General features: G+C 37.0%; 1 protein-coding gene across 1 annotated transcript; it reads left to right on the top strand.

The window, feature by feature from the left end:
• The first annotated feature begins 59 nt into the window (after positions 1-59).
• On the top strand, positions 60-11,111 carry fan1 (FANCD2 and FANCI associated nuclease 1). The gene is made up of 14 exons (XM_058752332.1): positions 60-121; positions 453-1,734; positions 2,366-2,506; positions 2,618-2,816; positions 3,278-3,511; positions 4,040-4,171; positions 4,243-4,351; positions 4,475-4,594; positions 4,684-4,848; positions 5,285-5,453; positions 8,788-8,891; positions 9,008-9,202; positions 9,794-9,922; positions 10,084-11,111. Exons 2-14 carry the CDS (start codon positions 552-554, stop codon positions 10,219-10,221), a joined length of 3,018 nt encoding a protein of 1,005 aa, XP_058608315.1. The 5' UTR covers positions 60-121; positions 453-551; the 3' UTR covers positions 10,222-11,111.
• Positions 11,112-11,745: the final 634 nt, after the last annotated feature.

Here is an 11,745-nt window from a genome sequence, read left to right as displayed (position 1 = left end):
ACTGGAGAAAGACTGCACTGGAGCTGACTTTTATTTTGAAAAATAAAAGCAAAAAAAAAAAAAAAAAATGGCGCCATGTATTCCTGTGACTGGCTTCACGTTTAATCTCAGCGCCAGAAGGGTCTGTACAGTTATCAGAAGATTTATTTATAATTATATACTACTTATTTTTATGTATAGTCTAATATGTATTTGACAGTATTGTTTTGTTTCATATTATGTTATTTTTTATTTTAATTCATTGATGGCATGGCTAATGCAGTCTATTGCAGAGGGACTTTGGTCTGTTGTTAGTCTTGCAGTCTGAAACAAATCAAATCAGTTGTAAAGAATCGTCTATAAATATTACTTAATATATAATGAAGCACCATTTCTTTACTTAATTAAGCCAATGTCTGTTGACTGTCACCCTCTCCTAGTGAGTAGTTTGTCTTTTATATACTCTCCCTCAGGATCAGAAACAAATATGCAGCTTGCTTCACACCTGCTTCTGTATGATACTTCATTCGACGTTGTCTAGCTGGTTTATGGGACAACATATATAAACAGTTATGGAGTCTCAGACAGGCAAAGGCAGCTCATCTAACAGAGGCAGTTCCAGAAGACTCTCAGTGACAAAGAAAAAGAGCCAGAAGGTCAGTGCAATCAAAGAGAGAACAAGCAATGGAGGTGGGGTTGCTTCCATAACTTCATTTTTCAGGAATACACCACCGTGTAAACTGGCATGTCCTCTGTGTGGCAAACTTGTGCCTCGTTACAAGATTAATGAACATATAGACTCTCAATGTCAGAAATTTCTTGGAGAGGATCATGAAGATGCACTGGCTGTCAGTGACGACAAGCAGGGGAAAATAACCAAAACACCCTCTAATGGTGCATCTCGAAATGATGGGAAAGAGAAAAGCCCAGGAGCGAATACGAGTCCGTATTTTAAAAAGAACTGTGTGATGAGGCAAGATTCGTCTGAAACAAATTTACAAGCTAAACCGGTTAAAACAGTTAGTCTTGGAAGTTTGTCCTCTAAACTGTCTAGAAGAGCACTTAGACTTTCAGGTGAGTCTGAGATGGATCATACTCATGTCTCTGGAAAAGAAGAGACCCATGATGCAGAACTGAGCAGTTCACAGAAGGAGAATTGCATGAAGAGTTCAACTTTTAAACCTAAAGCTAGTGGCATGGATAACACATTTCCAACAGATCCAGCGGCTTCAAACCAAACTCAAGTGAAAAACATGGAGAAATCTATGGCAGCTCTTGCAGAATCAAGCAGCAGCAGCGCTGACATTCAGTCAGTGAAATCTTCATCCTCATCCAGGGTACTAAAGCGGAAATCAGACGAATTGCCTAAAAATGACACAAACACTACAGAAACCTCCATCATACATAAGAAAAGTAGATATTTTCAAAGTAAAACTGAAAACAGACATGAAACGAATGTCAAGTCAGATCAGACTGAGACCTCGTCTGATGTTGTTCCATTATCAGAGAGTCAAATCAAAAGCAAGACCACAAACAAGGACATTGAGAGGAAGCCCGATACCACACCAGCCAATGAGTCCAAAGCGCTAGGCGTAGAGAAAGTCAGCGAGGGATCAGAGCATCAGCACACCAGGCTGGCGTATTACCTGCAGAACTTTCGGACTGTCCTTGAGGCAGTGTTGGAGAATGAGGATGATAGGATGCTCTTCAATGAGGAAGACTTCTCAACCATTCACACTTTTCAGCAGCTCTCAGGTAGAGGAACTGACACTTTGAAGTCTCAGTTCTGCTCTTATTATTTATAATGTTACATAGGATGTCTATTTAAAAAAAAAACAAAAAAAAATAACTTTAATTTATCAAAGAATCCTGAAAAATAAAAATGTGTCTCATGGTTTCCATGAAAATATTAAAGGAATAGTTCACCCAAAAATGACATTTCTTTTATTAATTACTCACACTCATGTCGTTCCAAACCTGTATAAGTTTCTCTCTTACGTTGAACACAAAAGAAGATATTATGAAGAATTTTGAAGAACCCAACAGTTGTTGATCCCGATTGACTTCTATAGAAGAGAAAGAAATACTATGGAAGTCAATGGGAGCCATCAACTCTTTGATTACTAGTATTCTTCAAAGGAAACGTATACAGGTTTGGAACGACATGAGGGTGAGTAAATAATAACAAAATGTTAATTTTTGGGTGAACTATTCATTTAAACAACTGTTTTTATTTCTGATAAAAAATGTTACTTAAGCTGAAGGTGACCTAATTTCTGAAGGTCATGTGATGTGTGTAATAGCTGCTTAAAATTCAGCTTTGCCCTACTTTTGAATAGTAGTGTATGTTTGTACTAATGCAGACCTGTCTCTCCCTTTCCTGTAGTACCTGGTCAGATGCTTTATGTCCGTCTGTTTCAAAGGAAGCTGAAATGGCTTCAGGTCAGTAAGCTGGAATACACAGAGATCAGCTCAGACCTCAGACCTGTCATTCAAGAGCTGGTCACATGTGGCTTCTTACAAACAGGTTAGTAATGTGCCTTGTCAACCAAAATGTCAACAGTTTAAAAACCATAAGCTGTAGTTTAGTAGCAGGCAACATATTTATCTACAGCTCATGACTTCTTCCCTGTGACAGAATCTGAGCTTCATGATATCCAAGAAGTTTTGGATCTGCTGCCTGCACCGGAGCTCAGAAACCTGGCCAAAACATTTCACCTTGGCCGTGGAGGGAATGGGACTCAGAAACAGCAGTTGGTGGAGGGGCTACTCCAGCTGGGGAAACAGCGATCGCTCTTTGTCGGTCAAAACAACACGGCTGCAGTCATTCTCAAGAGGTGAGATGTATAAGATACACGCACTATCAGTACATATAGATTTGCACTTTGTTCTAGAGGAACAACAGAAGCTTTTAACGTCATAGATGTAAAATTGAAATAGGTGGCACTGACATATGCAGTACCATTTAAATGTTAGAGGTCAATAAGATACTTTATCCAGCAAGGATGCAAATTGATCAAAAGTTTCTTTTGAACTTTGAACAACTGTTTTCAATATCGATAATGACAAGAAAAACGTTTCTTGAACACAAAATTTCTGAAGGATCATGTGACCCTGAACATTGGAGTAAAGGCTGCTGAAAATTCAACTTTGAAAGGTTATTTTAAATTTTAAGAATATTTGCCAATATTACTGTGTTTTTGATCAAATAAATGCAGCCATAAGAGATATTTAAAAAAAAAAAATTCCTGTTATGAGAAATGTAAGTGAATTATACACCCAAGCTTGTCTTTTTCAGGGCCAAGCAGGCTGCAGGTTCCTGTGTGCGTCTGTGCCGCAGGTCACGTGCCGTGTTCTCCCGCATCCTGCTCCTGTTCTCCCTCACAGACACTTTAGAAGAGGAGGAGATGGCCGCTGGAGGTCAGGGGCAGCTCTACACCATTCTGCTTGTCAATTCTGGCCGCCTAGCTTTCCCAGAGTACACAGTAAATCGCTCAACCAGACTATTTGAGGACCGGGATGACCTCATTAGGTCAGTTTTATATTTTTTTTATAATCATACTTTGCTCAAGTGACAAAAGGTGTATAGATAAACAAAAACATCTAAAAGAAAAACCCATTTCACAATCAGATCACAATTCACTTCAAAAATAGAAAAAAATGTCTATTTTAGTACTGTTATAATTGTTTGCATTGTGATGTTATTTTCATGACAATTATGTACAGTAATTAAAAAAATAATACATTTCTGTAATACAGATATTTAAAAACTAAACAAGGATAAATTGTAGGAAGTAGAACAAATACTACCATGATATGTAAATATTTTAATATAAACTCATTTTAAACATAATTTTTAACATAATAACGAGATTTCAATGTGTATTTTTTATTTCTTTATTTTGTTTTTGGGCTGAAATATGACCTCTATATGTTCTCGACAGGTTTTGTGAGATTTGCCCCTAAAACATACATTTGAAGTTGGCAATATTTGTTATGTACTGTATTGTCTCTTTTATTATTCTAAAACATTAGATTCTTTACATATTCTTCTGTACAGGTATGAAACAGCGATGCGTACACTGCAGGAAGTGATTGCTGCAATGCAGACAGGCAGCTGGGAGGACGCCCATGTCCTCTATTCTACAGCAAAGGCCACCTGGCAGGAGATGAAAGACTCCTATGACCGAAGGTTCGAAAAAGAAAATGTATATTTAATTTGTTTGCTGTTGTAAGATGGATTGAGTTTCAGTATGTGTGCAGTCATCAAGAACAACTGCCAGTTTTTCTGCGGTGTTTCACTGTGGGCTGGACCTACACTCGGATACTGTCTCGAGGAGTTGAGATTTTACAAAGACTTCGCCGCTATGAGGTGGGTGAATACACAAACCGTGGAAAAACGTAGAATTTATGATGCCATTGTAAACACTTTATCCTATATATTGATTTTTACATGAGTTTGTTCAATTATTATTTTTTCATTTCTGCAATGCAGAATGCTGTGGAGGAGCTCAGGAATCTTCTGTCCCAGTCAGTGTATTGTGTGGACAGTAGGGGGCGCTGGTGGGACAGGCTTGCTCTCAATTTCCAGCAACACCTTAAAAAACATGAGCAGGTACCTCATTTGATTAAATGTTACTTTTGTGTGGGATACACAAGCTTTCTTTCAAAGGATTGATTGATTTTGACACCTTTTGTATCAAGGCCATTTGTGCTATCCGGGATGGACTGAATGACCCTCTGGTCCGAACAGGCCACAAATTGTCACTTCACCAGCGAGCTTCCCGAATGAAGGAATCTGCTAGCTTTAAAAAATACCGTCTGCTGCTCCGAGATCTGCCCACTGTGCACGTACAGGATGTCACTCATGTGAGTGTTCAGTTCGACATGGGGAACATTGTAATACAGTGTTATTCAATGCATATTATTTTGTGGTCACTAAATACTAAATTAATGTATTGGAAAATGTGGATGAATTTTTGGAAAGATGTACAGCAGTGTTATTTTACTATTATATAAATACTGTTGTAGTATTTAGCCATTTTGAATTTGTATTTATTTTTATATTTTCTCTTTTAATATTAATGCACTGTTTTTTGTCATTTATAATTTTATTTCTAATTTTCAGGGTTTTTTTAGTACTTCAACTTAAATATATTAATTAATTTTTAGTAATTTTTAAGTTTTTCAAGTTTAAGATTTTCATCTGATTTTTATTCATTTTTTTATTGCATTTTAATTTGTAATAGTTTTAGTTAACAATTACAGCACAGTTAACCAGATTTTAACAGGAGTGTTTTAACAGGTGACAATTCGAGGCCAGCTCTTTCCTCATGAGGGTGGTATGGGCAAATCAGTGTTCCTCAGAGCGGCCAATGAGGATGAAGGCTCCACAGAGGGACGAGGGACTATGGTCATGTGTTCTGTTGAGGACCTGGCTCTGGAACACTACAGAACACTTGGTTTTGATCAAGGTCTGGCATCACATTGTTTGTGCACAATTATATGAAGGAATAGTTTTTGAGGAAATAGAGGAATCATTCACTCAATGAATCAAACTTCATAATGACAATGTTTTTTCTATGGAACACAAAAGAAGAAATTTTGAAGAATGTAGCTCATTTCAAGATAAAAAGTAGGGGTGTCCCTGACTAAGGATTTTCATAGTCGAATCGGAATTTTTGAATCAAGCCGATAGTCGACTGATAGTCGAATCATATATTTGGGGGCGGGCAAAATACATTACCAAGAGTCAAGTCAGACACTCGACAGTCATAAATACACAGGGAAAATGTGTAACGGACGCCTCTTAGATACAAACGGGGTGAATAATGTTTTATGTTTTGGTTAAAAGATAGTTATCATTAAACGTCAGCGAAACCCTTAAGAATTCACAAATTTCTTTCTTTTTTTTTTAACCAATAGTACTCTCATTATAATGTTATGTAGGCTATATGAGTTATAACGTTTTGCATTTCTGTTTTGAGCTGTGCGTGCAGAAGATGAATGAAGCATATGATTGCCGGTTTTTAATCAAAGGGATTTAACTCATTTATCTCACATAGAATACGCTTCGTTATTTATATAACATAACGTTAATATTACGACTTATAGGCTGTCTGCACAAAATGCCCCGAATGCACATGAACGCATCTTCGCGGCTCTGAATGAACTCCTTTTGTGGACGCGTTCTTCACGCAATAACATGCAGAAACACAACTAAACACTAAAAAAATCACAGCGTTTTATTATAATAGAGTTCTCATTATAATGGTATGTATATGACAGTGCCAGTCATAGTTATTAATATTCTGCATTGTTGTTCTGTTCGCACCGAGCACTGAAGAGATAATCACCGTATAGTACTACAATGAAGCGCTTTACTGTAGTGTAACAACCAAATGCATCATATACGAGATAAATAATATACACGATATAAATAAACCGACTGAAACGTTTTGAAATCACTTGTTGTACTCTACCTGATCGGGAAAAAAATGAAGTCTTCCACTCTGCCTGTGTCAATTTCAGTCTTGTTAAAGATTTAAATCCCTGCCGCCAAAATGGTCCTCTGTCGGTGACGGATTAGAAAGCGAAACTTTAATCTACAGGGGAAATTGGATTTATTCACGCACGTTAATATTTATTTAAAGCTTCTTACTTTTAAGATTCTTATTTACAGCATTATCATAATAGGCTGTATATTAACTTATTGGGAGAAACCCGGTAGTTCTATGTGAAATCAGACACTGAGCACCCCTGTATAGCCAAATATTCGACTGTGAGATTGGGAGTCGAATCAGGCTCCTCGAATCAAAGCATCGAATCGTCGACTATTCGGGGACACCCCTAATAAAAAGCTTGACATATTCCCTACTAGATTAGCTCTCTTTAGTGCATTCATAAGAGATGTACAGATGTCTGAATCATTCAGACTGGTTTGTGAACCAGATCAAGTGATTCATTGAAAAGATCCAGATCAAGCGAACAATGTTTTGTTTGTATAAATCTGACATTGCTACTTAAGTCATGTACTGATTTTCAGTGAAAACTATTCAAATTGTTTCTGTTTCTCTGTTCCAAAGCTATTTTATTACTTCATAAAACTTACAGGTGCATTAAAAAATTTGAATATATTGAAAAAGTTTTTTTTGTAACTTATTTCAAAAAGTGAAACTTATATATGTTCTAGATTCATTACATGTAAAGTAAAACATTTCAAAAGTTTTTTTGTTTTAATTTTGATGATTAGAACTTACAGCTCATGAAAGTCAAAAATCCAGTATCTCAAAATATTAGAATATTTCCTAAGATCAATCAAAGAATAGTTCAAGTTATATAAAGTCATGTTTAAAAGTATGTTCATTTATGCATTCAATACTTGATCGGGGCTTCTTTAGCACAAACTCCAGCATCAGTGAGGTGTGGCATGGAAGCGATGAGCCTGTGGCACTGCTGAGGCACTATTGAGCCTTCAGCTCATCTGTATTGTTGGATCCACTGTTTCTCATCTTTCTCTTGAAAATATCCCATAGATTCCATATGGGGTTCAGGTCAGGCGAGTTGGCTGGCCAATCAAGCACAGTAATATCATGGTCAGCAAAGCACTTGGAAGTGGTTTTGGCACTGTGGGCAGGTGCTAAAGTCCTGCTGGAGAAGGAAATCAGCATCTCCTTAAACCTTGTCAGCAGATGGAAGCATAAAGTGCTCCAAAATCTCCTGGTAGACGGCTGCATTGACTTTGGACTTGATAAAACACAATGGAACAACACCAGCAGATGTCACGGCACCCCAAATCATCACTGACTTTGGAAACTTCACATTGGACTTCAAACTGCTTGGATTCTGTGCCTCTCCACTCTTCCTCCAGACTCCAGACCTTGATTTCCAAATGAAATGCAAAATTTACTTTTATCTGAAAAGAGGACTTTGGACCACTGAGCAACAGTCCAGTTCTCTTTCTCTTTAGCCCAGGTAAGATGCTTCTTTCCTGAAGACGTCTGAGCGTGGTGACTCTTGATGCACTGACTCTAGCTTCAGTCCACTCCTTGTGAAGCTCTCCCAAGTGTTTGAATCTGCTTTGAGACAGTATTCTCAAGCTTGCGATCATCCCTGTTGCTTGTGCACCTTATCCTACCCAATTTCTTCCTTCCAGTCAACTTTGCATTTAATATGCTTTGATACAGCACTCTGTGAACAGCCACCCCTTTCAGTAATGACCCTCTGTGACTTACCCTCTTTGTGGAGGGTGTCAATGATTGTCTTCTGGACCATTGCCAAGTCAGCAGTCTTCCCCATTATTGTGGTTTCAAAGAACAAGAGATACCCAGAATTTATTCAGTAGGGATGGTCATTTATTGTAACTCAAACGTAAATATTTGAATATTTTGAGATACTGGATTTTTGACTTTCATGAGCTGTAAACTCGAATCATCAAAATTAAAACAAAAATCTTTTGAAATGTTTTACTTTACATGTAATGAATCTAGAATATATATAATTTTCACTTTTTGAAATAAGTTACTTTTTCACGGTATTCTAATTTTTTGAGATGCACCTGTATATAGTGGATGAATCCTGTAGATCACTTGTATTTAATCCTGAAAAGCTTGAAAGCTCCAGTCCTCATTCATTGTGATTGCATGGAAATAAACAACCAGTACATCATTCAATATTCACTCTTTGTGTGTTCCATAAAATAAATAGTTTCTAAATCATTTTCTAAATTTCTTCATAACATCATACACAAGCACATCCTTTCTGCTGTCTTTTTATGCTTTAAATTTATGTTTCTGAAATCCTCTTAAGGTATTCATGGAGAAGGCTCTACATTTTCCACCCTTTTTGGACTCCTCATGTGGGACATCATCTTTATCGACGGGGTTCCTGATGTCTTCCGGAACCCCTACCAGGTACACAATAATTAAGAAATAAATGCTTTGCGCTTCACACGTTTAGGGTTATGCTTTATTGTCAGGTCATACCACCCTAACAGATCAGTGATCAATGACTGCATGCCCTTTCCCAGACTTGTCCTCTGGATTTGCACACTGATTGTTTCTATGGTAACCGGCGGGAAGCCATCGAGGCGCGTGCTGAGATGTTGCGCGAGGCGTCTGCCGAGACGCTGCTGGAGCTGCTCGCTGATGTGTGGAATGCACAGGAGGGGAGAGTGTGTGCGCTGATAAACTGGGAGCGCTTCTCCTCTCTTCAACAGGCACAGGTAATCACAGAGACTATATATATATGGCAAGTGTGTTCACATGGCAGCCATCTTGTTAATAGCTTTCCAGCAGCTCTAGTCTAGTTGAATGGGGTAACTGTTAGCAAAGATTACTTTACAGTAACATATTTCAAAATAAAATCGGACATCTATAGTATCGTAAATGTTGTTTCTTCAGCTCAACTTACATAAAAAAAAATCTTTTAAAGCTGGTACAGCTAATGTGCATCTGTGTTTTAGAGTAAAAAAACAGACAATGCGTCTATTTAAAAGGCAACTGGCTTTTTTTTTTTCTTAGTGCCACCACTGAGCATTGTGATTTCTTTCATTCATTTTTTTCTACTAGTGGTCCGTCTCCTCCTAAAAAAGTCTTTAACATCATTAGTTAAAACACATTGATGATTATTTTTTCTTTCTAGGACAAGCATTCTTCTTTCGGCGTATTTTAGAATTTAACATTTTCATCTGTCGTTATTACAAATAGCATTTGTATTATTAGAAATATGTAATTGACTATACTGTGTATGCCAGATTATGTTCACAACCATACACAAGCACAGTGTAATTGCTGTTTTCTTCGTCTGGTTTTAGAGTCTAGTGGCATGTTTGGGTGGCCACTTCCTGAGTGGTGTGGTCCTCAGAATGGCAAAGGACTACAGGCATTGTAGAGGAGGGCTTCCAGACCTAGTAGTCTGGAGCACGTCCAATGAGAAGTACAAGGTGAGTCAGAGATGTTGCTTGCTGGTTAGGAATGTATTCAACTTTTGACTATGTGACTTATTTTACTGCTTTAATAAGATTATAATGTTGAGAAACAATGGAAATACTGGATTTGTAAAGGGGCCTTTAAATCGTTGCTCATTTGAGTTATGTTCTTCTAGCTGGTGGAAGTGAAGGGTCCTAATGACCGTCTGTCCCAGAAGCAACAGATCTGGCTGGATGAGCTGCATAAGCTTGGGGCTGATGTAGAAGTTTGTCATGTCACTGCCACTGGAGCACGAGGGGCTCAACGGGACTGAGGCTGCTGTCACACTGAGAATGAAGACTCATGCATGCATGGCTCACCAAACAGGCAGAGTTAGAAGTGTTTGAAAAACACAGGATGGATTTAATGATGGTATTAAAATCACTGCTTGGCACTAATCTGGTGATTTAAGAGAAGAGTATTAATAGGCACTGTAAGGGAGTTTAAAATTATCTATTCTCTCAATCCGAATCATAAAACTGTTAAATTACCTCATGGCATTGACTGTTTTTTTTTTTTTATTCTTGTGCTCATTGTAAAGTTGCAATATATTTTAATGACTGATTTTTAAAAAAAATTGTAACATTTCTGGAGGAAATAATTTAAAGACGTTAAATAAAAACATCAAAATGTAAAAGTTTTTGTCTGTTTAAATAATTATAAAAATGCTTAAATATTTATAGAAAACATGAGCACATAATCTTGCAGCTTGCAAAAAGGGATTCCATTATGTCTATTATGTCTACAATTTCTATTATTGTGGTCAAAAAACTCTTAGAAATACTGCATGACCACATTCCAAGACTGAAATACCTTTTCATTGCATGTCACACATATCTTTCATGTTTGACACCCAGAACAAAACTAATAAATCATGCTTTACAGTTAAACCTTTAAACATTCTCAAGTTTGCACATCATGCTGCTACTGTAAAGTACATGAATCGGATAAGTGCAGATAAAGGACACTTTCAAATTTTCTTAATGTCCATTGCAGGCCTGAGAATCTGAGTTATTAGAACACTTTATCTGTTCCTTATTGCCCATTAACTCTAAGAACGGTAACTATAGATACCTGTAATAATAATTATATTAATGTCCACACCGGGTGAATTCTGATTGACTCTCAATGTTACTATCGTTCATCAGATGAAAAAAAAAAATTCTGAAAGTGATTCCAATTATATTCTTCTATGTTGTTACTGTTATAGTTATTGTCTTTGGAGTGAATAGGTCTTTAGGCAGTCACTGAAACTTAAAAATGGATTTTTGAAATAATTTGTATTATTAATTTCTTTCATCTGCTCATAAAATGTTACAAAACCTATATTTATGTCAAATGTAGTGTTTATTGTATTCGTATACATTTCAAAGGAATTGCAATAATCTGGAAACATTCAAAATTGATCCATAAAATCAAAAAGTATTTATTTATACGTGTAAAAATGTAGCTGGATGTACATTGCTTCAGCTGTTACCTCTGTTGATTGTGTGAATACTTGAGTGTGAGTATAAATAATAAATAATAAATGGATGATTGAATAAGATTTTTAACAAATTAGAGGGACTTGACAACAAATGTACAACTTAATATATAGACTATTGTTTATTGCAGCAAAGCCAGACTGGATGACCAAATAAAGTAGTGTAACTTTAGTCTGGCCAAGCTGGGAAAACGATGGACCTAACAACTGGACCTGATAAACACCAGAGTAGACCAGTGAAATCATCCTAAACCAGCTAAGAACCGGCAGCAAACTACTACTAAACTGTATGTCGCTTTTCATGCATTTTGAGCC

This window comes from Onychostoma macrolepis, chromosome 18, assembly GCF_012432095.1.
Source record: "Onychostoma macrolepis isolate SWU-2019 chromosome 18, ASM1243209v1, whole genome shotgun sequence".
Taxonomy (NCBI): Eukaryota; Metazoa; Chordata; class Actinopteri; order Cypriniformes; family Cyprinidae; genus Onychostoma; species Onychostoma macrolepis.
This window is presented reverse-complemented; position numbering and strand designations above follow the sequence as displayed.